Raw genomic sequence first — 27,524 nt, forward strand, 5'->3', positions numbered from 1 at the left:
TCAAATTAAACAATCCAGTTTCAGGTGACCCTGACGCTCAAACAAAGAAGAGGGAGCAAAGACATTAAAAGCACTTTTACCAAAGACAGAGCGAGTCTGAGGAATGACAAAAATAAATTGTCCATAGGACTGAAGATTACAGCCACTGATGACTTTAGGAGTCAATAAAGAGCATAAATAAGACAGCAGCTCCTGTAGTACGGCCTTATAAAAAAAGACATACCAACGCTCCATTCTTCTGTTGTATAAGGAAGACAAGCCTACCTTTTCATACAAGATACAGTGATGTGATTAATTAATCACATTTAATTAAAGATTAACACTGAAGACATCAAAACTATGAAATAATCTGGTTTTGCCATAATCTGGATTACAACAGTAGTCAAATAGGGCTATCCATTGTGTGCTAACCCTACCTCTGAACAACACAACTGATGGTCTCAAACACATTAAGAAGGCAAGTCATTCTACAAATGAACTCTTGACAAGGCTCATGTTCATTAGAAACCATTCCAGGAGACCACTTCATGAAGCAGACTGAGAGAATACCAAGAGTGTGCAAAGCTGTCATGAAGGGAAAAAAAGGGGGCTACTTTACAGAATCTAAAATATAAAACATATTCTGCTTTGTTTAGATTTTTAGATTAGATTAGAGAACTTTATTGATCCCCTGTGGAGGGAATTTCATATGCCACATGGGTCTGTTCACAGAATCAACAAACAATAAACAATACAGTCACAAAACACAACAAATAAACAAATAACACAGTCACAACATTTGAAGCATAATTAACAGCTATGGGTCAGATCCATGGCTACAAGTGTTCATTAAAAAATGTGACTGCTGCAGGAACAAAGGACCTTCTAAGACGTTCTGTGGAGCACTGCAGCATCACCAGATGCTCACTGAGTAATTCCATATATGTTCTTTCATAGTTTTAATGCCTTCAGTATTAATCTAGAATGTTTCCAATAATTAAAATAAATACAAACCCTAGAATTAGAAGGTGCTTCCAAACTTTTGACTGGTAGTGTATGAATGTTTATTTTGGCAACATTTGCATGTGTCATGAATATCTCACAGCTGCTTTTCTACATGCAATTTGATTAATTGAATGAGAAGGTGGTTCTAAACTTTTGACTGGTAGTGTATACAGCATTGTAATTTTCTCTTCTATCTGCATTTATTTTTTTAAGTTATATTTCTGGACTTTTTTCACCTTTCATTGACAGGATAGCTAAAGAGAGACAGGAAATGTGGGGAGTAGAGAGTGGGGGAAGACATGCAGCAGATGGACGCTCAGCAGGGAGTCGAACCGGCGACCTCTGCGATGAGGACTATAGCCTTTGATACGTGGGGCGCTTAGACCGCTTGGCCACCATCGCCCCTTCTATCTACATTTAAAACACAAAAAACAATCTCATGTATTTGTTTGGTTAAAAGTGATCACAATACAATGAAAATCAAACCTCCCTGCAGTTTAATGCCACTATAAGTAGCTTATAAGTAGATGCCATCAATGCTTCTTTAAACAGCACTAAAACCAATAAACAAAAGGCTTAATTAACATTCACTGCATGATCTGAAACAATGAGCGGCATTGTATGAACGCTGACTTCTTTCATTGTGGTCTAAACATGAGGGTGGATATCTGGGGAGAGAAGTATTTGATGTGTGGGTCTCAGTTACACAGAGAGAGAGCTTAAGCAGAGAGATGTATCAGTAACACATTATGTTCAGTTATCATAGAATGGACTTGGCCAGAAACATAAACAGCCTTCAGATACCGAGCGGGTGGATCTAAATAAAGAACATCAGTCCGTGAGATTAACCAGGCGACAAGTGCGAGTCTGCACAGACAGAGGCCTGCCACAGGTGACATGCCTGAGATTCACAGAAAGGCAGTAATGATGGCACACAATAGAGAAAAATGCAAGTATGACATGCCGCAATGTGACGCCAAGGTCACTGTGGAAGCCTTCTCCCATTATCAGACAGCAGCTAGCAAAGGCTGGCCCCCCTCATACAGTGCTGTTGACGTGGCATTGTGTCTCTGAGGACAAAGATAACTGTGTGAAATTCCTGCTGAGAAGCCGGCTCTGATTGAGGAGAACAGCCACAGAGGCTTTCAGGATCCTGCCTCAGACTGCATGCAGGATCAGTCGTGTGGCAGATGCTAGCCTCACACTAGGCTTTGTGCCGCATAAATATTACAAGACTGACAAGTTCAGCCCGCAACACATTACATTTAAGTGCACAACTTAAAATTCCAGACCTATGTGGGGTCCGTTTCTTCGCTGAGCTGCTTCGGTTTTAAAGCAGATTTCCCTCCATGATTCTGAAACTTCCTTACATAGAAAAAGCTCTCCCAATTGAGTTAACTCATCCCTATCCCAATCATATGAAGCTGTTACTCATGAATAATAACCTATACCTCTTGCAATATAACCATGCATATGAGCCTGTCACTAGCACCAGTTATCACAGCTCCTTCAAAGGTTAAGCAATAAAAGGAGGGTCAACAACCGCTGACAAGTGCTGAGATTATTTCCATTCTGATAAGTTGGCCTCTCTTACTGACAGCTGGCGTCAAGGTGCCAAGTGGAAGTGAGAGATTCCATACCCATGCTAAAGACCCAGAGAAGATAACACCGACCTCACGGGTCAAAAGCTCTACTCACTGAAGAAAACTCATTCACATCCGTCTTGTTTTGCACAACAAATGAGTCGTTGCTTTGAATATAGGAAGTCCAAACAAACAGGTCAGGCCTGTGATATATATGCAGTTCATCAAGCGTCCGCTTGAGGCTGGCTGCAGAAACACCAGAAACCACATACACACCAATTCAAAGAAGACGATCTTTACAGCAGAAATAAACATGTTTACAGCCTGGTTCAAAAAACAGTTTAGGTCTGAAGAGCTCATTTCTCTATCGGTGCACACTGTACGGGGGTTGACTTTTATTATAATGCAACAGTTCAGAAGATATTAAGATTCCAAGTTTTGCCCAAATAAGGACATGACTAACTTGACTGACAGACGGGAACACTGTAGCTGTTGGCTAGGAGGCTCCAAGCCCGCCTCTTTACATCACACTAGCTCGACAGCAGTTAGATTGAGTTCAGCATTTCCAATATGGCTCCTATGGGTCTTAACCATATACTGTAAAAAAAAAAAAAAATGGACATCCGATTGCTCGACTAGAAGTGAGGCTTCCTCATAATCTCCTCCCCCTGGTGGCTGGTTGCAGTATAGGTCAAAAACTCTGTCTCCCCCATTCATTTGAATGGGGCTGCGGTCAAACTTTAAAAAAGAAATACACGTGGTAAGAATGTTTCTCACCTCCGTATGCTGTGGTGATATGTAGTTATTATTTCACTGTTTTGTGTTCAAGGCCTTTTTTTTCTGGTAAGTTTCTTTTTCATTAGTTATAAGAGGTTAAAAAACGGGGTTCTACATCCGGGTTTACTTTGATTGACAGCTGCCATAGAGAGAAATGCCATAGGACCCGTAGGGACAGTACACGATAGAGCGGAGCTTGTTACCCTTGAAACACACAGACACTGGCTGCAGAAAATTTACAAGATGGCAGCGTTCTGGAACGGGACATTTTGGCTTCAAAACCATACAATGGGAAAAGGCGGAGCGACGCTGTCCATTATATATACAGTCTATGGTCTTAACATATTTAGATATCATGTACCTTGAACTCTCAACAGCCAGAGTTCACAGGGCGAAAGAGGACAGACTTCTGCAAAACTCAAAAGACTTCTACATTGATTATGTTTATATATAGTGGCCTTGAATGGGGGGTGAGGTTTTGGGTTTAATTTCTTTATTACTGTTATTTATTAATATTGCTTTATTATTATTATGATGTTTTATTGTGTTTTTTTCTCTCCTTCCTTATTTGTTTAAGGTTGTCTTTTACCTAAGTAAAAATTTGATCACAAAATAAAAAATAAACAGAAACAGAGGTTTTGACAGATCCTGAGTACACCTGTCCCCGTCATCAGTCATCAGTGCTTTGGATCAAATAGAACCTTGAGGGATAAAATCTCTCCCCTTGGATTTTCTACATCCCTTGAGGAGATGAGACCTTTCCCCTTGAGAGACCCGATACAGCAGCTTTGGTATATATGATCAGGCTATTACCTTAACGATTGATGCTAACTGTTATTGTTTCACATAATAACTCATGTAAAGTGTCAAGCACTCTTAACTCCTGAGCTAAGACAATGAGCATCACATACACAGTCATAAAGGTGGTCTAAGTATAGAGCAGTCTGATTCCTTCGGGGTCAGATGTCCTGTTAATCATTTTGATAATCCCCCACACGTACTCGACTGTATGTTAGGACCCTGTTTAGCCAGAGGTGTGAATGTGTTTTCATTAGATGATAGATACCTGCTCGTTCATTCAGGGAGTCAGGGTCTGACATGTAATAAGAGAAGAGACAGGACTCCCTGGATTTCACACTGAGGGTGTCAGAGGCCTCCCTCTCCTTCCTACTGCTGCCACAAACCATTACTTAGTCTCAACTATAGCAGCACCAATGATTGAGACCTGACATCAACACCAAGCTGCAGACAGACAGGTTAGGAACGCTTAGTTCAGCGTGTCGAAGAAATATACATATGTACTTTATGATACTCCTCAATGTCCAGGATTTAAAAAATAGCTCCCACTCATTTTTAAATCTGATCATTCCAACAATTATTTTCCAAATCTAGGAACCAGAATTACTAAAATCTTAACAAACATAAACTCTGATGTTCTGATTGATTCTTTGAAATCATCCCTACCCCTTAGAGGAAAAGGCAGACTGAAACAGAGGATTAACTAACAGCTGTGAGTGATTATGCCTGGTATTATGACAGGCCTGGGTATGAGCTGTGGTTCATTGTTGACCCTGAGTTCCAGGCACTCTGGATTTCTTGAACACTATTTTTAGAACAAGAGATTTGTTTTTATCTCTGCCTGTTTTAGTAATGGCCCCACCCTGGCTTTCTCAGTCTCTATGCACTCTACCACCACCACCACCACCACCACCACCCATCACTGGTCCTTACTCTCTCTTGCTCTGCGCTTCCTGCTTTCTCAAACCCATGGTTACATCATACTTTATCTGGAGATCTGGAGATATGCAGATTCAACTCCCTCATCTCTCTCTCTCTCTTCATGACCTAAAAAGCAAACAAGTCCATAAACAAGAAGAGTGGCTGTTTCTGTGAGGTCATTTTTTATGTCTGAAGCCACTTTCAGGGTCGGGTGTTGGACCAAATGATGAACTGAGCACTGTTGATAGAGCCTTCTTTCACGCATGCCACAGCAAAGATTCTCAACGAGAGATACTTTCGACCATTTCAAGAGAGCAGGGTGAGATTTTTTGTCAAGAAACATTTAAAACACACATACAGAACAATATTAGAAAAGACCACTTTGTCCACAGGAGGGAACCAACATCAACCCAAACCAGAAGTTCCTCTCAGGCAGTGGTGTACTCAGTAGGGGGGTGGATTATGTCAGAAAGTCTTTTGTAGCTGCAACATGCACAATAACAATAAAGTTGAATCTAATCTAATCTAATCTAATCTAATCTAATCTAATCTAATCTAATCTAATCTAATCTAATCTAATCTAATCTAAAGTAACTGGGTTGAAGAGCCCTCTTAGATTCCACTGTAGTAGATAAAACATCACACATTTCCTCCTCTGATGCCCTTTCAGTGCGGAAACACATGAAAAAGTGTCCTCTTGATGCACTTCTATTGAACATGATGTGAAAAAATAATCTTACAATCAATGGATTGTTAATAAAAAGTGACCTGTGAGTTCCTTTTTGTTGGAATTGAATTCACAAAAGTGCCCTTTGGCTGCTTTTCCAGTGAATTACATTTTTAAAAAGTGCCCTCTGCAAGGGCCCTTTGGATGCCCTTGAGCTAAATGATGTAATATAATCTATATTACAATCTATATCAAGAATTTTGTGTTTTATTTTTTCATAATTTAATTTCCACAACCAATGGTCACAAAACGAATCCCCATGATTTAATTAGATGTCCTCCTAATGTAGAAGTTCCAGACTCCAGCTGATACTGACATGCTGGACTCCAGCGGCAACAGATACTACAACTACTCATCGCCGCTCCCTCTCTCTCTTACACTCCTCTATCCCTCTTTCCAGCCCCAACACGGTCGAGGCAGATGTGTGTCTAACATGAGTCTGGTCCTGCTGGAGGTTTCTGCCTGTTAAAGGAAGTTTTTCCTCGCAGCTGTAACTTGCTAAATAGTGCAAGGTTCAATGCTCATGGTGGATTAAGGTGGGGTATAAGACTGAGTCTTACCCTGTCTTGGTGTTGGGTCTCTGTTCATAATTTGACATAGAGTGGTCTAGACCTCCTCTGTTTGTAAAAGCAATCTTGTTGTGATTTGGTGCTATACAAATAAAGATTTGTTGATTGATTGATTAAGTGATAGATACTCACATTTTTGGGGGGAGTCTTGTTACTGCATCAATATATTTAAATTCTCCCAAACATGTGGGTACCAGGGGTTTGAAAGGACATTTTGGGGGGTTTTCCTACCCCTCAAACAGCCTGAGTCTGCCACTGCTCACAGGAGCTTTAAATTAAATGTTTCAGTGCAATATCCCATAAATGCTGAATAAACAGAACAACACGGTGATGAGCAGCTCAATGAGGTTTATTAAGGACTACAGGATGTGAATAGGGATAGTTTAGGGGATCTACTGTACACAGCACGCAAAAAGGGTTCCTCCAAAGGATCCACAGGCTCACTCCTCCTCAAACCCTTTCTGTTGCAGGAAAGTTGGAAGGAAAGAGAAAGAGAAACAGCTGTTAGGTCCTCAGATTAGTATTGCTTTAGTACCACATAGCATGTCATCTCTCTACCCAGCAATGCAAACAAAATCACTGCTATTGACTATACAAAAATCTGTGCTAACACTTGAAAAGCAGAGCAGTGTACAAGTTAAATGCAGCCAACAGAGGGCAGCATGTGTCAGGGTCAAAATGCTGCCTGCATGCTTCAAACCTTGGGGCCAGCATCCCGGCTCTTGGCACGCAGCTTGTTGACTTGAGTCTCAGCGATGTCAGCTCTCTCCTCAGCTTCATCCAGCTCGTGCTGCAGCTTGCGGAACTTGCCGAGATGAACGTTGGCTTGTTCCTCCTGTTCAGGTTCATAAAACAAGACCAGTTACATAGATTTAGGGGAAGGAAGAGCATGAGTTGACCTCATGTCACACTTTTTCTCACTTACAGCTTCCTCAGTAGATCTCTTGTAAGATTTCACTTTGAGCTGCAGCTTATCTACCAGATCTTGAAGCCTGGCGATGTTCTTGCGATCCTCCTCAGTCTGTGTTGATGAGACCAAAGGTTGCAAAGTTAGATTTCTAAGAAGAACAATGAGCACACACATGCAGATTCTGGCCACATTTAACAAACCTGATAGGTGAGCTCCTTGATGCGGCGCTCGTATTTGCGGACGCCCTTCACAGCTTCAGCGTTTTTCTTCTGCTCCATTTCAACCTCGTTTTCCAGCTCCCTCACCTGGTCAGGGACATGTTTTCAGTTTTCTTTTCATATATATGTAAAACAAAAGTAACAGCACTACTGGCCAACAATAACACATACTACACTTATGTCATACTCACCCTGGCCTCCAGCTTCTGCACCTGCTTCTTCCCTCCCTTCAGAGCGATCTGCTCAGCTTCATCCAGACGGTGCTGCAGGTCTTTGATGGTCTGCTCCATGTTCTTCTTCATGCGCTCCAGGTGAGCACTGGTGTCCTGTTCCTTCTTCAGCTCCTCTGCCATCATGGCGGCATCAGTGATGGCCTTCTTGGCCTTCTCCTCAGCGTTCCTGCACTCCTGCACCGCGTCTTCCACTTCGGTTTGAAGCTGGGCTGTGTCTGCCTCCAGCTTCTTCTTGTGATTTATCAGGCTGGTGTTCTTTGACATACAATTAAAGCGATTGTTATGAAAGGTGCATACCAGCATTGTTTAAGAAATTCAGTTCTACCAATCTTCCATACCTGAGAGTGCAGGAGCTGCACCCTCTCGCTGACATCCAGCAGCTCTTGCTCGGCAAGTTTGCGGCCTCTCTCACTTTGCTCCAGAGCAGACCTGAGCTCCTCCACTTCAGCTTGAAGCAGGTTGTTGCGTCTCTCAACGATCGCAATGTTCTCTTTAAGATCTTCATTGGTTCGCAGAGACTCATCGAGCTGCAGTTGAGCATCCTGGACAACACATTTCAATGCATCAAGTTACAAGATACCAGGTAACGATTAGAACAATGACACAAAGAAAAGATGAGTCTTCCTTACCTTGAGATGTGCATGAACAGATTTCAGTTGTTTCTGAGCCTCAGCAGCTTGTCTGTTAGCCTGGCTGAGCTGGATCTCCATCTCGTTGAGGTCTCCCTCCATCTTCTTCTTCAAACGGAGCGCCTCATTCCTGCTGCGGGTCTCAGCCTCAAGAGAGCTCTGCAGGGTGTCAATGGTCCTCTGGGAGTTCCTCTTGCACTGCTCCATCTCCTCGTCTTTCTCAGCTATTTTACGCTCCATTTCTGCCTTTATCTGGGCGAACTCCAGCTGGGCTCTCAGAATCTTTCCCTCTTCATGCTCCAGGGAGGCCTTATCAAACATAAACAAGTGTCAAACTCCTTATATTTTCATTGTCAGTGTAATGAAACTGAAAATATAATGGAAACATTTGGTAAACTGCAGAACGTGAGTTCTCAGTTTACCTCGGCTTCTTCCAGAGCAGACTGGATGTCAGTTTTTTCCTGCTCCAGCTGCTTCCGGACCTTCTCCAACTCATGGATGGTTTTTCCTCCCTCACCGAGTTGCTCAGTGAGATCAGAAATCTCCTCTGTTTATGAAAGTAGTTGGACTGATTGGTTGGATTGGTTGCTCTGGCACATGTATGATATTATGTAACGATAAGACACATTCAAGGATAGACTACCTTGAAGATTCTTATTCTCTCTCTTCATGGTCTCCAGATGATCCAGAGACTCCTCATAGGAGTTCTTCAGTTTGAAGAGCTCAGTGCTGAGAGCTCTGGCCTCCTTCTGGGAGCTCTCCAGCTCACACTGACACTCCTCATACTTCTGCTTCCACTCGGACAGGACCTAAACATCAAATCAGAACAATAAGCTTGCTGCAGCCACTATATTCTTCTTTCCTGCTCAAAGGGAATGATTGATCTTGATTTGGTTAACTCTGATAAGATTTAGATTTGTAGAAAACACTGATATACCTTATCAAAGTTTCTTTGCTTCTTATCCAGGGCAGCAGCAGCAGCATTCGACCTCTCCACATCCACCATGAGATCTTCAATCTCATTCTGCAATCTGTGTTTGGTCTTCTCCAGAGAGGAACATTTAGCATTCACTGCTTCTACAGCCTCCTCTGCGTCCTGCAGACGCTGAGCCAGCTTCTTCCTGAAAGTGAAAAACAAGTATCACCCCCTGGTGCTAAAGTATGTCTTTATTTGGGAGCATGCTTTTCTTCTTGCACAGGACACTTGGTTTCCTGGAATGCTCTTTATGAGTATACCTGCAGAGGGATCCACCTCCATGTCAAGAAGGCAGCTGCCAAAATAATGAGGCTGCTGGGATACTGTCATCCATTACATGCAAAAAGCTGAGCACCATGGATCATTATTATTGTAGGGCCATCCTGAAATACAGGAAACTAGTGGCGCTCCTACAGTTAATGCACATTATGTTATTAATTCATAGTGTTTGTCTGTCTTTCACCTATTGCAAACTATTTCCTTGCACCGCAGGCCACATCATGTGGGTGAAAGGTGATTAAAGAGACAGCCTCACTGAAAATGGAAAGGCTCACCTGACAAAGACGGATCACATGTTGATTATTTTCTAACTTTATGTGGCGTAGAGAAAGAGTGATGTTATATTTTGTTTCAGTTAAATTTTCAGCCTCTCCATTTTCGACCTGTGCACCCAAGTTTTCCTGATACCTTTTCATCACGTGTTCACATTTCCAAATCATCTCCTTATTTCACACCTTCCCCTCATTATTCTAACCAGCTCAGCATCTTCATGCCCTGGCCAGTTTGTCATCTTGCCAGTGGGATGTGTGCTTAAATCCCAGTCTTCTGTACTTTCTGTCATTGTCCTTAACTTGATTTCCTGCCTTATATCTGCTTCCTGCATTTTGCACTTCCTGCCTGTTTTCCTTCTACTTATTCTCATGTCTGAATCCTGATAATCTTACAACATAATACCATCCATCCATCCATCCATCCATCCATCCATCCATCCATCCATCCATCCATCCATCCATCTTCTTCCATTTATCCAGGTCCGGGTTGCGGGGGCAGCAGCCTCAGCAGGGAAGCCCAGACACTCCTCTCCCCGGCCACTTCCACCAGCTCTTATGGGAGAAGGCGTTCCCAGGCCAGCTAAGAGATATAGTCTCGCCAGCGTGTCCTGGGCCTTCCTTGTGGCCTCCTCCCAGACGGACATGCCCGAAACACCTTCCCCAGGAAGACGTCCGGGAGGCATCCTGACCAGATGCCCGAACCACCTCATCTGGCTCCTCTCGATCCGGAGGAGCAGCGGCTCTACTTTGAGCCTCTCCCAGATGTCTGAGCTCCTGACCCTCTCTCTAAGGCCGAGCCCTGACACCCTGTGGAGAAAGCTCATTTCGGCCGCTTGTATTCACTATCTCGTTCTGGCTCAGCTCTCTCTTCACCACGACAGACTGGTACAGCGCCCGCATCACTGCAGACGCCGCACCGTGAACAAGACCCCGAGATACTTAAACTCCTCCGCCTGGGGCAAAGACTCCCTCCCGACCCGGAGAGGGCAAGCCACCCTTTTCCAACTGAGCACCATGGCCTCAGACTTGGAGGTGCTGATCCCCATCCCAAACCGCTTCACACTCAGCTGCAAACCGTCCCAGTGCGAGCTGGAGGTCACCGTTCGATGAAGCCAATAGGACCACATCATCTGCAAAGAGCAGAGATGGAATCCCAAGGCCACCGAACCAGACACCCTCCGCCACTTGGCTGCGCCTAGAAATTCTGTCCATAAAAGTTATGAACAGAACCGGTGACAAAGGGCAGCCCTGGTGGAGTCCAACCCCAACTGGGAACGAATTCGACTTACCAAACTCTGGCTCAGACAATACAGAGACTGAATAAGATAATGCCTCTTATTGAAAATAATAACACTGGATACTGAGAAGCAAAACCTAAAAGCTTTTGACCTGCTAATGCCAGACTTTCATTGGCAGCACATTTTACTTGACTCGTCATGGTGTGTTGTTTCTTCTGTAGCTTAGAGAAAAGGTCAGAGGTCAGCTGAGTGATATACAGTCTGCTCAAACTGCCGCTCTAAGGTACTTCTTTCGTCTACTTCCTTACTTGAAGACGAGTGTTAAAAACCTCCAAGCTGAGTTTTAAATGGTTCAGGTATTCAAGAAGCTAGAGGGGACCCAAACACTTTGTTTTGATATATGATGCTTTGCACACAACTTCATATTTAACACAAGGAGTTAAAAACTGCAAAGTCATCATGACCCATATTCCTCTTTTTGACCAACGCGAACCGGGTTGTATTTCTCAGCTGGTGCTCGCACTGGTTCAGAGCCAGAGCTTTTCCCAGCAGCGCTAGCTTGAACTTTCCCTCACAACAACAACAATGGCGGACAACAGCAGCATGTCTCCTCGGCCGACCACTGCTTAGCCTTGGAATCCATTAGTCTCTTTTATCTTTTCGCTGCAGGACAGTGGTGGAAACACGTTTGGTTTGCATTTTTGATCACGGCAACCCGACCCCTCGCCCCTGACGTAAGCGGTTCGCTGTTCTAGACCAGCAAAGAGTTGGAGCCGTTCTGGAACTGGTTTTCCCAGCCCAGAGCCGGTTCACTCACAGTCAAAACACGAAAAACCAGTTCTCAATTGAGCGCCGGCTCCAAACCGGCCCTGAAACTACCTCAGTTGAAAGGGGTAAAAGAGAGACAAGTATGCTTTATGGGAACACACTCCCCTGTAAGTTTGAAGTCTATATCCTACATTATGTTTCAGGTTGATGTTCTTCTATGTCCTGGACTTACTTGGCTTCCTCTAGTTCCTCAGTCCTCTGGATGGCGTCAGTTTCGTACTTGGTTCTCCACTGAGCCACCTCAGAGTTGGCCTTGGACATGCTGCGCTGGAGTTCAGCCTTGGCCTCCTGCTCCTCCTCGTACTGCTCCCTGAGCATGTCGCAGTCGTGACGAGCGGACTGCACTGCATGAGCCAGAGCATTCTTGGCCTGGATTCAAATGAAGAATATGTTTCTCAAGGATTTATAACTACTTTTAGGACACAGAGACAACTTTGCTTTTTGCTATTTCATACCTTCACTTCCTCCTCCAGTTGTCTCTTGAGATCTTCAAGTTGTTGGGTGTAGGAGTTCTTTGCTCTAGTCAGCTGAGAAATCAGTGAGCCTTTCTCCTCCAGCTGTCTCGAGTACTCATCTAGTGATGCAAATGATGCAGTTGATCCGTCCTGTACTTAACATGTGTATTTGAATAAGTAAATGTGTACATCACTTACCATTCTCAGCCTGCAGCTTGGCTTTTTGGGTGGTGAAGTCATTGAGGGATCTTTGATACTCATCACACTTGCCCCTGTAGTCGTTCATTTGATCCTCCAAGGTCCTGCAGGTCTTCTCCAAGTTAGTCTTCAAAGGTAATGAATCATAGTTATTAACCACTGTCCTAACAGTATGGGGGAGTATGCAAAGCCACGGTTGTTCTACGTCATGTACAGTTATTTTTTTCTTTCAGCTTGGATGGACAGATCGGCTTGACCAGCCACAGAAAAATGTGGAGTTGCAGGTATTCGTGTTAATAAGATAGATATTTAACTCATCAGACGAATGATTGTGTAAGAGCCATATTCATGTTTTTGGGTCAAGCTGTAAACCCTTTTTATTACTGTGCCACTGGGTGTCGCTGTCCTATTGCTTAGGGCACAGGTACATCATAGACTGTATATGAAATGGACGGCGTTGCTCCGCCTTTTCCCATTGAACGGTTTTGAAATCAAAAAATGAAATTCCAATGCGCAGCCATTGTGCAGCCAGAGTCTGCGTAGTAGAGAATTTCTGTGGTTGCCTCTGTGTTCTTCTGTGGTTTCTGTGTAATGCCCTGTTTTTTAACCTCTAATAACTAACCAAAAATAAACTTTTCAGAAAAAAAGAGGCCTTGGACACAAAACAGTCAAATAATAACTACATATCACCACAGCATACGGATGGGAGAAACATTCGTACCACGTGTATTTATTTTTTAAACTTTGACCGCAGCCCCATTCAAATGAATGGGGGAGACAGAGTTTTTGACCTATACTGCAGCCAGCCACCAGGGGGCAGACACTTTACTGGAAGCTTCACTTCCAGCCGAGCGAGATGCACCCCTGAGGTATACAGGTACGTCACTTGTCGAGACGGCCTGCTACATACTACTTATTAATGTAGTAGGCAGTAGGTATTGCCTACTGCATACTGCGTTTGAATTCAGTATGTAGTATGACTGTTCTGTTGGATCTGTGTTGCAGGATGCTGAGCCAGACGCCACTGGATTTCCGGTTTCGGAAAGCAGAAGTAAACAACATCCACACCGATAGAGAAACTGCTTCTTTAGCATCACTTATGATTCAAATAGTTAAGAAGTGGTTTATATGGAATTTAATAACCTTCACAGCACCTAGAAACGGATTTCCCCCCCGTCAAAAAAGAAGGAAAAAGAAAAAGCAGAACGAGCGCTGTGCATTGTGGGAAACAGTACGTGAGGCAGACTGGTCCGATGCATGCTGTGAAATTTTCCCGAATCAGTAGACATCCAGGGAGTTTTGGCAAACTGCAGATTTTGCTCTTGTTCACATACTACTTACTACATACTGAATTCTGGCCAAATCAGTACGTACTGCTAGTATAGTAGGCGGTTTCAGAAACAGCCATCATATGTGTTTTGACCCCGGAAGGGTATGTGGTTTTTGACCGCTGTGGCGACAGGTGGTATGCAGAAACCGCGGCTGTATCATTTTTCTTTGTTTGTTTCTTTGTTAAATGAATGAACTGATGGACGCTGTATTCACTTTGCATGATGCTGCAATAAACTGCCTGTATTGTGCTGCAAACTAAAAACACCTGCAGAAATGATATTGAAACATACAGCAGAGTATCGTATTGACCTACATATGACAGTACAGCGCGTCAGCCAAGTCACTCCTGGGAGTAAAAAACACATCAGCAGCTTTAGTACTGGACTAAGCTTCTAGTGATTGGTTGTCATAACTGGTTGTAAAATCATAAGTATGTTCATGTTTCTGTCCACATACCTTGAACTTAACAACATGTTCCATACTGGACACCACATCATCCAGCTCCAGTCTGAGCTCACTCTTCTCCTTCTCCAGTTTCTGCTTGACTCTCTGCAGGTTGTCAATCTGCTCTCCCAGGTCAGCAACACTGTCAGCCTGTTTCTTCCTGAGCGTGGCAGTGGTGGCTTCGTGCTGCAGAGTGGCCTCTTCGAGGTCTCTGCGGAGCTTCAGGAACTCTGCCTCCCTCTTCTTGTTCATCTCAATCTGAGCAGTCGTTGCTCCTCCAGCCTCCTCCAGTCTCTCACTGATCTCCTCCAGCTCTCTGGCCAGGTCCGCTCTCTGCTTCTCCACCTTAGCTCGGGCAGCTCGCTCTGCCTCGAGCTCTTCCTCCAGCTCCTCTACACGAGCCTGGTGTCAGAACAACATGTTAAAATGCAGCAACACTACTACTGTATTTTTATTAATGCACGTCTTTACCTGCAGCTCTTTCAGCTTCTTTTGAAGTTGAATGATTATGGATTGTTCATCTTCGATTCTCCCGTTCAGCTGGCTGATCTCAAAGTCTTTCCTGAAGTGAGTTGTTTAAAGTCGTGTTAGCTTATTGAGGTGTCAAAACCACATTAACATACTGCAATGGATACACAATGTTTACGTACTTCTTCAGGCGCTCCTCCAGCTGTTGCTTGTCATTCTCTAAATCCATGACTGTCTCCAGGCTCAACTTCAAGTCTCCCTCCAGCTTTCTCTTGGCTCTCTCAAGGTCCATTCGAACTTTCTTCTCTTGCTCAAGGGACCCTTCAAGCTTTTACCAATCAAAGTTGAAAAGTTAAATGGTTCAGTTCTTGGTTCTTAGATATAAAAGCTGTACAATCTTGATATAAACTCTTACATCATCCACTTGCTGCTCCAGCTTTGCCTTGGCCTTGGTCAGAGAGTTGACTTTGTCTTCTTCACTCTGCAGGTCATCCAGTGTTTGCTGATGAGCTTCCTGTAAGGCTTTCTTCTCCTTGGTCAGCTTAGCTATGATTTCATCCAGAGCAGCCATCTCCTCCACAAGGTTTTTAACCTGTGGAATGAGTCAGTATCTTTTAGAAAAGATTTTAAGATTCTTTTATTGGTTTTTAAATCTCTTAATGGTCTTGCTCCTTCTTATTTATCAGATTTGCTTTTATCATATGAGCCGGTAAGAGCCCTCAGGTCTTCAGGTAGTGGACTATTAATGGTACCAAAAGTAAGAACTAAGACTCACGGTGAGGCAGCTTTTTATTATCAAGGCCCACACATGTGGAACACCCTACCTGAAGATCTGAGGGCTGCACAGAGCATCAACATTTTTAAAAGCAAACCTATTCTTAATAGTTTTATTTATTTATTTATTTATTTATTTATTATCTATTTCAAATTTTAGTCACTTTTATTCTACTTTATTTATTTATGTTTTTATTTATTTTTTTAAGTATAGCACTTATGTTATTTTAATGGGTTAATATTTTAGTGTTTTATTATCTTAGAAATTAATTTTATTTTGGTGATATTTTTTAATATGTTTTTTTAAGTTATATTTTTGGGCATTTTTGCCTTTATTTTATTTATTTATTTATTTAATTATATTTTTGGGGCTTTTACACTTTTATTGATAGAGGGAGAGGACAGTGGATAGTGTAGGAAACTCAAGATATCATGAGAGCGTTTCCTCAGTTCGTCCAGCAACTTCTTTTTTACTTTATTTCTTTTATTTTATTGTTTTTATTACTATTGTTGCATATATTGTGTTCCTAACCTTAGGATTGTGGGGTGGGTTTTGGGTTGGGGCTTGGGATGGGATCTTTTTCTTAATTTATTCTATGTTAAGTTGTTTTTATGTACAGCACTTTGTGTTACAATGTCATTGTATGAAAAGAGCTTTATAAATAAAGTCTGATTAATTGATTGAGTATCAACCACATGCTACTTGCTGATAGCTTTTCTTTGAAACAGAAACAGGAGAGTCGTACCTTGTTCTCAGTGGCATGCTTCTCTTTCTCCACTTTAGCCAGAGTTAGCTCTAAGTCGTCGATGTCCTTCTTCAACTCTGAACACTCATCCTCCAGTTTCCTCTTCTTCGCCGTCAGTTCAGCGTTCATCTCCTCTTCATCCTCCAGTCTTTCCGCCAGCTCTTTGGATTTTGACTCAAGCTGAATCTTATTTTTTATCAGCCCCTCACACCTCTCCTCTGCATCACAGAGGTTATCTTGCTCCTGCCAAACATGTAATCACATTAGCACATACAGTGTACAACAAAGTGTAAGGAAAATGTCATCGGAGTCCCAAGCTCACCGCTTGAACTTGGAGCTGCAGGTCGTTCTTCTCTTGGAGAAGTGTGACCATTTTCTCCTCTAGTTCTTTTCTGCGGGTCTCAGATTTTGCGTAAGCCTCTTTCAGCTTCAGGAATTCTTCCTTCATAGTGGCCATCTCTTTCTCTGCCTCAGCAGATCTCAGCAGAGGTTTGATCTTGAAGTACAGCTTCATCCAGGGCCAATTCTTGACCCCCATGAATGAACGGATGTTCCACTGGATCACGAGCAATGCGTCTCTGTGACGGTTTCAAACAAAATAAAAGGGCTTAGTGAAATATAAAAATGACTCACCATTAGTCAGCTTTATCAGCCTGACAACAAACATACCTGCGTTCAAATCTTTTCTGATACTCAAGACGAGACAGAAGACCTCGGGCTCTGGCTTGGATCGCAGTGATGATTTTGGAGAGACGCTCGTCTCTCATCTCTTCAAGCAGACCCAGAAGTCCAGCTTTGAAGAACACCTATCAAGATGGTCATTCCATCTTTGAGCCATCTTTTTCGTCACCATGTCTAATCATGTTTTCAAGAATCTGACAAGTTTTAGATGTTACCTTGGTATGTCCAAACTTGTATTGATTATGATCAATATCCAGAGACCCAAGAAGCTTTTCGGCTCCCTTCCTGCTGTCGATGAACTGTCCCTCAGGGATGGCAGCAGGGTTCAGAATGCGATATCTGAAAAACAAAATCAGAATGTTATATTTATCTGTGCTTGGAATTTTAAAGTATCGATCAATCAATCAATCAATCAATCAATCAGTCAATCAATCAATCAATCAATCAATCAATCAGACTTTATTTATAAAGCGCTTTTCATACAATGACATTGTAACACAAAGTGCTGTACATAAAAACAACTTAAAATATAACTTTTAAAAGAGAATGATGTATATATATATATCAAAAATAAAAATAAAAAGACCCCACCATCCTAATCCCAACCCCAGCCCCGACTTCAAACCCAGAGGAAACGCTCTCATGATATCTTAACGAGGAAACACTGGAGGAACCATAAGATGATAAAACTCAACACAAGAAATTAAACTCATCAAAATAAAATACATTTCAACCATTAAAAGAAAATAATATGCTATACTTCATAAATCAATCAATCAATCAATCAATCAATCAATCAATCAATCAATCAATCAATCAATCAATCAATCAATCAATCAATCAATCAATCAATCAATCAATCAATCAATCCACCTTAAATTTAATTGTACCTCTGTTTGAAATCTCCATAGAGGATCCTGTTTGGGAATCCCTTCCTGCAGATCCTGATGCCTTCCAGCACACCGTTACAGCGCAGCTGGTGCATCACCAGAGGGTTCTCCATGACCCCGGGAGTCTTGGTCTCATTGGGGATGATGCAGCGCACAAAGTGAGGGTGAGTAGACCTCAAGTTGGTCATCAGCTTGTTCAAGTTCTCCTTTAATATGGGAAAGCATACAGATATGAATATTTGCGTTTATGGTTCAATTTGAAATTTGATTTTCTACGATTAAAACAATAAACTATCATGAACCGTACCCTATGAAGAGCTGACACAGTCTGAAATGAAGATCCCTTTTTCTTCTTCTCCTTTTTGCCCTCAACATGGTCGGTCATAGCTGTTCAAAATAAATATAACATTAGAGCTATCCTGAAATCACTTTTCAACTCCTGAAAACTATCAACACAAGAGTACCTGAGTCAGCTCCAGAGTAGTTTACAAAGAGTATAGAAAGCAGCTTGAGATTAGACTTCTGGTAGAGTCCAACGACGGTCTCATTCAGAGGATCTTTGTTCTTCACCAGCCAGTTGTTGATATTATAATCTACAGTTCCAGCGTAGTGCATCAGGGCAAAATGGGCCTCTGGTTTCCCCTTCACAACTCTGGGCTTCTGGAAGTTTGCAGACTTCCCCAGATGGTTGTCGTAGAGCTTGGCTTTAAAGGTGGTGTCAGAGGCTTTTGGAAACATGCACTCCTCTTCAAGGATGGACATGATACCCATGGGCTGAAGTGATGAAATAGGAAATTACAGCCTGTTCTAACAGTCCTTATACATGGCTGAACATGCAAATGGTGTCAAATCTCACCTTTTCAATCAGGTCAATACAGGCCTGTAAGTCCATCCCAAAGTCAATGAAGGTCCATTCAATGCCCTCTTTCTTGTACTCTTCCTGCTCCAGCACAAACATGTGGTGGTTGAAGAACTGTTGCAGTTTTTCGTTGGTGAAGTTGATGCACAGCTGCTCGAAGGTGTTGAACTGAAGAATGGAAAATTGTGAGATTTTTTTAATCAGTGTTAAGTTTCAGAAAAGGTTGGTTTGTTGTGAATCAGGCCACTTACATCAAAGATCTCAAATCCAGCGATGTCCAGCACACCAATGAAGTACTGGCGAGGCTGCTTGGTTTCCAGTGATTGGTTGATTCTCACCACCATCCAGAAAAACATCTTCTCATAAACAGCCTTGGACAGAGCACCGACGGCGTAGGTCACCTGTTGAACAGTTGGTGATTAAAAACAGTTTCTGGTTCATCAGGTTCAGAATCTAAGAGTATACAAGTTGACTTTTCGTGTGTCTTACCTGAGCAACATTCTGTCCCTTGGTGACCCACTCATTTCCTACTTTGACTCTTGGGTGACAGAGACCTTTGATGAGGTCAGCAGAGTTCAGGCCCATCAGATATGCAACTTTGTCAGCATCTAGAAAAAAAGGAAAATGGTTGCTGTGGTATTTCAAACTTGTGCCATTGTCCCTCTTTGTTGGTCCAACCTCACAAACAGAACGTCTCTAACCTTCAGTGCCGTCAGCCTCTGCCTGCTCCTCTCGCTGCTTCTGCTTGAACTTCATGTTGCCGTGATGCATGATGGCACCGGTCAGCTTGTACACAGAGTTCTTCTCCTCTTGGGTGAAGCCCAACACATCGAAGGCACTCTGTGGAGAAGACATGTATTACTTCACAGCCATTTATACTAACAAATTCAAAAGCTGGGAGAGCATTAGGTAATCATTGCTCACCAAAGAGTTATAAAACTTCAACTTTAGAGGCTACTTTTCATAGATTTGCTATTCTATGTGATGTTAATTATATTCTGAGCCTCCATTTAGTCTAATAGCTTAAATCACCACACGGTCTACAAATGTCCTCTGATGCTACGTAAGAAACAAGGCATGTGCCAGATGTGTTGGTTTTGAAGAGATCAGTCAATTCTGATTCAGGATCTTAATCCCAAGCAGTCTCATCTGAAATCACTTCCTTGCTAACTTTAAAAGCAACACAAATATATCACAGAGTATGAAGATGGCATGCTCATGTGACTTGGGTTGAGGCAACGCTCAGACCAACGTTGGGCCTGCTAAAGGCACAGGCGAAACAATTTATGGTTGTCCTGCAAAGCTGAACCGGTTTCCACTTTGCATGCTTTTCATCAGCTTCATCAGCCAATAAGATACATGCAAACACACATATCTGATACATCACTTCATAACCAAAACACCAAGTTTCTGGTGTTACTTCAAGACTCTGAGCATTTTTCACTCCTACTTTACTGAAGTGAGGACTGGAGTAAATAGAAAGGGACAAAAGTAGTGTATTTCAGTATAAATAACTTTGATATCTCAGTCGTATATACATTTAAAAAATTTGTATGAATTTTAAAAATCAATGTGTTATGTTTGGATCACGTTGCAATTATCGCATTAAGGTAACGTCCCTATTTGAGACACTCTGGAGGAACTGGACTGTGTGGAGGAATGTATCTGCATGGGCTCAAATGGAAGATTGGAGGTCAGAAGGTCATGTCTTTAATTCTTAATCTTATACTTTGTGGCAGTCTTTATAGAATTTGTTGAGATCTATTTTTAGAAGATTTGTTTTCAGTAGTGTAAAGGAATGAAGTAAAAGCACTTTGTTACAGTACTTAAGTAGGTTTTGGGAGTATCTATACTTTACTTGAGTTTCTATATTTTTTGCAACTTTCACTTTTACTTCGCTACATTAAAAAGAAAACGACTGAACTCTTGCAATTTGGGAAACCAACTTCTGCTGAAGAGGAACTGCAGATTTGTGGACTCTAATTAAGGAAAGGAGGGAGGGGGGAAGAGGGAGAAAGAGGTGAAGGAGAGAGAGAGCAAGGGAGGGAGGGAGCAAGAGGAGAAGGGAGTTGAGGGAGGGAGAATTGAACTTAATAAAGCTTGTCAGAGAAACAACTATTTCTTGCTGTTTTGTTTCTTTGTACTTTTACTTTTGATACTTAAGTTCATTTAATTTGAGCTACTTTAAGACTTTTACTCAAGTGTTTTTTTAATGGGTGAATATCACTTTTACCTGAGTAGATTTCAAGTAAGATACCTTTACTTTTACTCAAGTATGGCTTTCAAGTACTTTATACACCACTGTTTGTTTTTACCGAAAGTTGTTCATACATATATTTGTGTTCTTGTCTGTTAAACTGCTCTTTGCTGGGAGAACAGCATCTTGTTGCACTTTTCAGCATCTCATCTTTGTTCTTCCTCACTATACTCTAACAACATGTCCGTACCAACACATCAACCTGCATTGTTTGATACAGTCTGATACAATATTGTACAAAAGCAGAATGAATGAGAGCCTGACGTCTGTTGCCATGAGCTCCTCTGAATCATTAATGGAGGCCACTTGGGTTTCCCCCTGAGAGATGAAGGCGTAGTCGTAGGGATTGTTTGTGATCAACAGCATCTCTGGAAGAAACAGAGACTGGGTGAGAATCGGACCAATAAAAAGCCAGTGATGAACATGTTTCATCTTTATGGTTTGGATAGACTTTTAACAATACACAAAACAACAGACAAAGACTAACCCAGGAGTTCAGGCTTCTTGTTGGACAGAATCTGGTAGAAAATGTGGTAATCCCTCTCAGCCTTAAGCTGGAAGACCACACGAGACTTCTCCAGAAGGTCTGACAAGTCATGAATACAGATACATCACTTTCTGACTCTGTTTGACAACATACATTAGATTTATCAAGTTAAACAATCAAAGGAATGTTTGTCTTACATGTTTCAATATCAGCCGAGGCGAGTTTTCCTCTGGCATCAAAGTGGATCCGGATAAATTTACCCTGTAAGATAATGTTCATAGTTATATAAATAGTTATAAAATATGAAGAACAGCTGAGTCACTCAACATCAGACACTCACGAATCTGGAGGAGTTGTCATTCCTGATGGTCTTGGCGTTGCCAAAGGCCTCCAGAGCCGGGTTAGCCTGGATGATTTGATCCTCCAGGGTACCCTGACAAAGAAACGTGACGAATGTTCAGTTAATGTTGCGGTTTGACAAATCGACTTTTGCTACCCTGATGGAATTAAGTGATAATGTTTTGGGTATCCATCCATCCATCCATCCATCCATCCATCCATCCATCCATCCATCCATCCATCCATCCATCCATCCATCCATCCATCCATCCATCCATCCATCCATCCATCCATCCATCCATCCACCCACCCATCCATCCATCCATCCATCCATCCATCCATCCATCTATCCATCCATTTCCTTCTGCTTATTCGGGGTCTCTCTCTCCAGCAACCTCTTCCAGCTCCTCCTGGGGAATCCTGAGGAGATCCAAAACCAGGCAGGATATATAATCCCTCCAACGAGTTCTGGGTCTACCCAGGGCCTTCTCCCAGTTGGACATGCCCGGAACACCTCTAAAGGGAGGCGTCCGGGAGGCATCCTTATCAGATCCCCGAACCACTTCAGCTGACTCCTTTCTACACGAAGGACCAGCAGCTCTACTCCGAGCTCCCTCCGGATGTCTGAGCTCCTGACCCTCTCTCTAAGGCTGAGCCCAGACACCCTTTGGAGGAAACTCATTTCAGTCGCTTGCATCCGAGATCTTATCCTGTTGGTCATGACCCTCAGCTCATGACCATAGGTGAGGGTCTGAATGTAGACCAACTGGTAATTGGAAAGCTTTGCCTTCCGGCTCAGCTCCCTCTTCACCACAACGGTCCGGTACAACGCCCCCATAACTGCTGACGCTGCACCAAACCGCCTGTCGATCTCACTCTCCATTTTACCCCCACTTGCTAACAAGACCCCAAGATACTTAAACTCCCCGACTTGGGGCAAAGTCTCGCTGAAGGTAAAATGACCATTCTTAAATGCAGACTAAGCTTTAAGCTTTAAGTGAGTAAATCTGTTTCTGTTGATGGCAATAAGACTCATTCTTGTTTTTATGTTAGTCCTAAAAACACCTTCAGCTTCTCAAACGGGTGAAAAGGCTCACCTTGTCTTTGACCATGACGTCTTTCTTTGCTCCTCCAGCTGCAATACTTGCAAAATACTGGATGACTCTCTTTGTGTTGACAGTCTTTCCAGCACCGGATTCTCCGCTGAAATGACAAACGATCAATACTTCAACATCTTGAAGAACAAGTTGGTCAGAGCACACAGGCTCTTGAATGCTTATTGAGCGGTAGATTTTACGTACGTGATCAGAATCGACTGGTTTTCACGGTCTGAAACACAAAAGACAAGAAAAAAGAGAAGTTTGAGAAGTTTGTTAATTCGAAGATTTAGAAACAGTCGTCTCAAAGGTCCTGTGAGGAGTTTTGAGCTTGTGATTAAATAGATTGACATCGTGATTACTGATGCAACTGTTTGATACACAGAAGCGGTGATCATCAGGGATGGAGGGATTATTTATAGGTTGTTATTCTTTGTCACCTCTGCATAAGACTGTTCATCAGATAACGTGATAAACAGCTGAAGTAGACTTTTTTGTTGGATGTTAGACTTTCAAATAAAGAGGGAGGAGATTTTTGGGTCAGAAAACACAACTTCACATGTAGAAGTTCAGCAGAGAGACAGGACGTACTGCTTCGTCCACAAGGGGGGGTTAACCAACACAAACCAAAGCTCCTCACATGAGCTTTTCCTCCTACTTTGTTTTACCTGACAGCATGTACTGGTAGGCATTGTCAGAGATGGAGAAGATGTGAGGAGGAGCTTCACTCCTCTTCTTTCCTCTGTAGGCAATGACCACTTCTTGGTTGTAGACCGGCAGCCACTTGTAGGGGTTGACAGTCACACAGAAGAGCCCGGAGTAGGTCTATGAGAAAGAGAAAGCAGACTGTGGTGAGCTGTTGATATCTGTGTGAGTCTGGTTCTGCTCAAGGTTTCTGCCTGTTCAAGGGAGTTTCATTTACCTATGATACTAGCTTAATGCTACAAAGTGCTCTGCTCATGGTGGATTAAGATGAGATCAGACTAAGTCCTGTCTGTAAGAAGGGACTGGATCTGATCCTGTCTTGATGTTGGGTCTTTGTTAATAATAGAACATAGAGTACGGTCTAGACCGGCTCTGTTTGGAACATTTGTTGTGATTTGGCGCTATATACAGATTGATTGATTGATTGATTGATTGACAGGTTACTCACATAGATCATCCACGCTGCATAACGCTCTTTGAGGTTAAACAGCACGGCAGGCTCGTGGAGGAAGGTCAACATGGCCATGTCCTCAATCTTGTCAAACTTTGGCGGATTCTGCTGCAGGAGCTGCTCGTCCTTCACCGTCACAGTCTGGAGGAAATGAAGGCAGGTTTTAAGGTTTTATCGTCATCACATTAATTCTCTTAGTTATGAGAGACTAAAACATTCAGACACCTACTCTAGTTTCTATCCTGTGCCTGTGACACCATGTTACTGAAGTATTGCTTGTGAACCATCGTGTTATTGATGCCAAATGACAGCAGTGCCTTGTTTCATCACTCAGCTGCTGCTCAGAGTATTGAGGGGAGAGAGATTTTAACTCCTATTAGAACATGTATTCACACTCCCTCGAGGGTAGGTGCTTTACATTTCCCACAGATTAACAGTCAGATAAACACTCTGACAGGACTCCAGACTCAGGCTGCACTCAGACGGACATTTATCTGATGCACAAAATCTGAGACAGAATTTGTTCTGATAACTTTCAACTGTGACTCAATTATTCATGCTGGCTTTTTGGCCTCAAGAATGAATGTTATATCTACAATCTACAAAATCCAACCACAGCCTGCCTCGCTCTGTTCATCCTCACAGTGTAACATCTGTTTATACTTCTCCACACATTCAGTCTTAAATGTATGACGTGTGAACACTGACCTTCCCATTCTTGGTGTCCACAGTGACCTTATCTCCATCTCTGCTGGTGACGGTTGCCTTCACAAACTCTTCCACTGGATCCGGGACAAAGCATTCCTTCTTTATGTCGAAGGAACGCGTGGACGCCTCCATGCGCTCTTTGTCCGACTTCCGGAGGTACGAGGCAGCCGGCCCGAACACAGACATCTCTGCGTCCCCCATGGCTGCATTCATTTACAAACATGTATTTAGATTGAACTACAAATGACTCCCACGCTTCACTTCAACTTAAAACAGGATATGTTTTAAATAGTTTGACACTTTTAGTTTGTTTTAAAACTCATTTTTGTCACTTTCAGATTCTATCTTTTAATAAAAAAACATCTTTAAATGTCATGTATTAGAATATTTAGCTCAATGATATATACGCCTGTGAAAGCATGAAGGAAGTATTTACCTGTGGGATCAAGTCAGACTCCAGGTGAGCTCAGACCTCAGAGTATCAGTCAGTGACGTACCTGGAGAGGGAAGAGATAAGCAGGATATTTAAGGTTACAGTTTTTCACTCTCATTTAGAAACTTTAAAAAATGTAGCTTCACATCAGTCCCTTTTGTTCAAATGAGTAACAGCAAAGTTAAAACAGCAGGAGAAACAGCATCATAGGAGCAGTGCAGACTTACAGAGGCCAGGTGAAGAGGAGGCTGCTGCTAAACCTGCAGGGAGGGCAGGGATCAAATATATAACCCCTGATAACCCTGCCTTACAAGGCCAAGGGCACCACCCTGACCTGCTGACACACACACACACACACACACACACACACACACACACTAACACCCACACACACAAACATATGTGGTAATCACCATCACTTCCATCACTTGTGGCAGGGCTCTCTATGGCTCCCAAGATGTTTGGCTGCCCTCTCCGCTCCCAACCAAATAATGCGATTTTTCGGGAGCAGTGCCAGCATAGCTCGCCTGTGACTCACCAAAGCACAGCACTCTCTATCTTGAATTATTCCACACTTTTGCCCGTCATCTCTCTGGTACTTAATTCCTTTTCCAAGCGAGGGCTGGATGTGGACAGAAACCAGGTGCTATTTATTGCCCCGTGAGGAGAGGCAAAAAGCGGCCGAGTGGATCATGAAAGGTATGAATAGTTTCCAAAGGCAGAAATAAAATGATGTGTAAATACAGTTCACATGTCCATTTTGATGAAACCTTTGATATTTATAATTTATGACTCCTTGGGTTATCTGTGCCTGGATGGTCCTTCACACAAACACATCTTCACTATCTAAAGAGCCCGTCTCAAAGCCCACATCACACCAGTATCTTTTAGAATAGATTTTAAGATTTATTTATTTGATTTATTTATTTGTTTATTTCAGCAGGGACAGTGTACAGCCATTTAGTTGTACCAGAGTTAGCTAGCAGCTAATTTACATCTGTAGTCCCTGGGCAGGAGACAGAGGTGATGACTGTTAAAAACAAATGATACATAATTTAAACAGCTACACAATAATACATAACTACTATAAAACAACAGGGATACATTTACATCAAAACTACCAACACAATAATAAAATATAAATAGCTCAAAGCACTACACTATGAAGGTCCTTATATTTAAGTGTGATGAGGACATGATTGGGTTGATTTTAGCCATGATTTCATCCTGGACTTAAATTCAGCAAAGCAGCAGCACTCTCTGATTTTACTCAGTAGTGAGTTCTATGTTCTGTGTTATATGACACAGTCACCTCTATTTGCTGTCCTAGCTGTTCTTCCATTATCTTTACGCAGTGATATAAACTCTTTTAATGGGGGAGCAGCCAGAGCATTTATCACTTTAAACACTAAACAAGCATCAGCAAAACCCACAACATGTTCAAAAGTTAAGAGGTTGTACTTCTGTATGATATTGCAGTAGTGATAACTTTTTGGCTTCTTGTCCAGTACCTTTAATGTTTGCTTGTACAGTGATTATTTTATTGGTTTTTAAATCTCTTAATGGTCTTGCTCCTTCTTATTTATCAGATTTGCTTTTATCATATGAGCCTGCTGTGAGAGCCCTCAGGTCTTTGGGTTGTGGACTTTTAATGGTACCAAAAGTAAGAACAAAGAACACCCTACCTGAAGATCTGAGGGCTGCACAGAGCATCAACATTTTTAAAAGCAAATTCAAGGTTGACCTTTTTAATCTCGCTTTTAACTGAGTTTCATTCTTATAACAGTTTTATTTATTCATTGATTGATTGATTGATTTATTATCTAGTGCAAATCAAATTTTTGTCACTTTTGTTCTATTTTATTGATTTATGTAGTTATTTACTTTTTTAAGTAAAGCATGTTATTTTCTTTTAATGGTTTAATATTTTAGTGTTTTACTATTTTAGAAATGTATTTTATTTTGGTGATTTTAATATCCTGTGTTGAGTTTTAACATCTTATTTTACCTCTAGTGTTTCCTCATCAAGATATCATGAAAGTTTTTATTACTATTGTTGCATATATTGTGTTCTTAACCTTAGTGTTGGGGGATGGGTTTGGGGTCGAGGCTGGGGGTGGGATCTTTTTCTTTTTCTTAGTTTATTCTATTTTAAGTTGTTTTTTGTACAGCCTTTTGTGTTACAATGTCATTGTATAAAAAGAGCTTTATAAATAAAGTCTGATTGATTGATTGATTGAAAGTAGAAGAGAAGTGAT

General features: G+C 42.2%; 1 protein-coding gene across 1 annotated transcript; it reads right to left on the reverse strand.

Moving 5' to 3' along the window:
* Positions 1-6,687: 6,687 nt before the first annotated feature.
* LOC117827312 (myosin-7) lies at positions 6,688-25,577 on the reverse strand. Its single transcript, XM_034703856.1, has 39 exons — positions 25,494-25,577; positions 25,270-25,330; positions 24,834-25,036; positions 24,123-24,266; positions 23,638-23,794; positions 23,174-23,201; positions 22,970-23,075; positions 21,874-21,966; positions 21,731-21,794; positions 21,534-21,632; positions 21,311-21,414; positions 19,491-19,629; positions 19,279-19,397; positions 19,041-19,190; positions 18,787-18,957; positions 18,395-18,704; positions 18,238-18,317; positions 17,931-18,136; positions 17,256-17,379; positions 17,029-17,165; positions 16,682-16,937; positions 16,360-16,602; positions 15,255-15,431; positions 15,022-15,167; positions 14,843-14,933; positions 14,384-14,773; positions 12,596-12,722; positions 12,398-12,516; positions 12,115-12,311; positions 9,287-9,470; positions 8,993-9,158; positions 8,772-8,896; positions 8,350-8,658; positions 8,059-8,262; positions 7,679-7,975; positions 7,470-7,574; positions 7,285-7,380; positions 7,060-7,194; positions 6,688-6,820 (listed from the first exon to the last, which is right to left on the reverse strand). Exons 3-39 carry the CDS (start codon positions 25,032-25,034, stop codon positions 6,800-6,802), a joined length of 5,820 nt encoding a protein of 1,939 aa, XP_034559747.1. The 5' UTR covers positions 25,035-25,036; positions 25,270-25,330; positions 25,494-25,577; the 3' UTR covers positions 6,688-6,799.
* Positions 25,578-27,524: the final 1,947 nt, after the last annotated feature.

Source organism: Notolabrus celidotus, chromosome 15 (assembly GCF_009762535.1).
Source record: "Notolabrus celidotus isolate fNotCel1 chromosome 15, fNotCel1.pri, whole genome shotgun sequence".
NCBI classification, from domain to species: domain Eukaryota; kingdom Metazoa; phylum Chordata; class Actinopteri; order Labriformes; family Labridae; genus Notolabrus; species Notolabrus celidotus.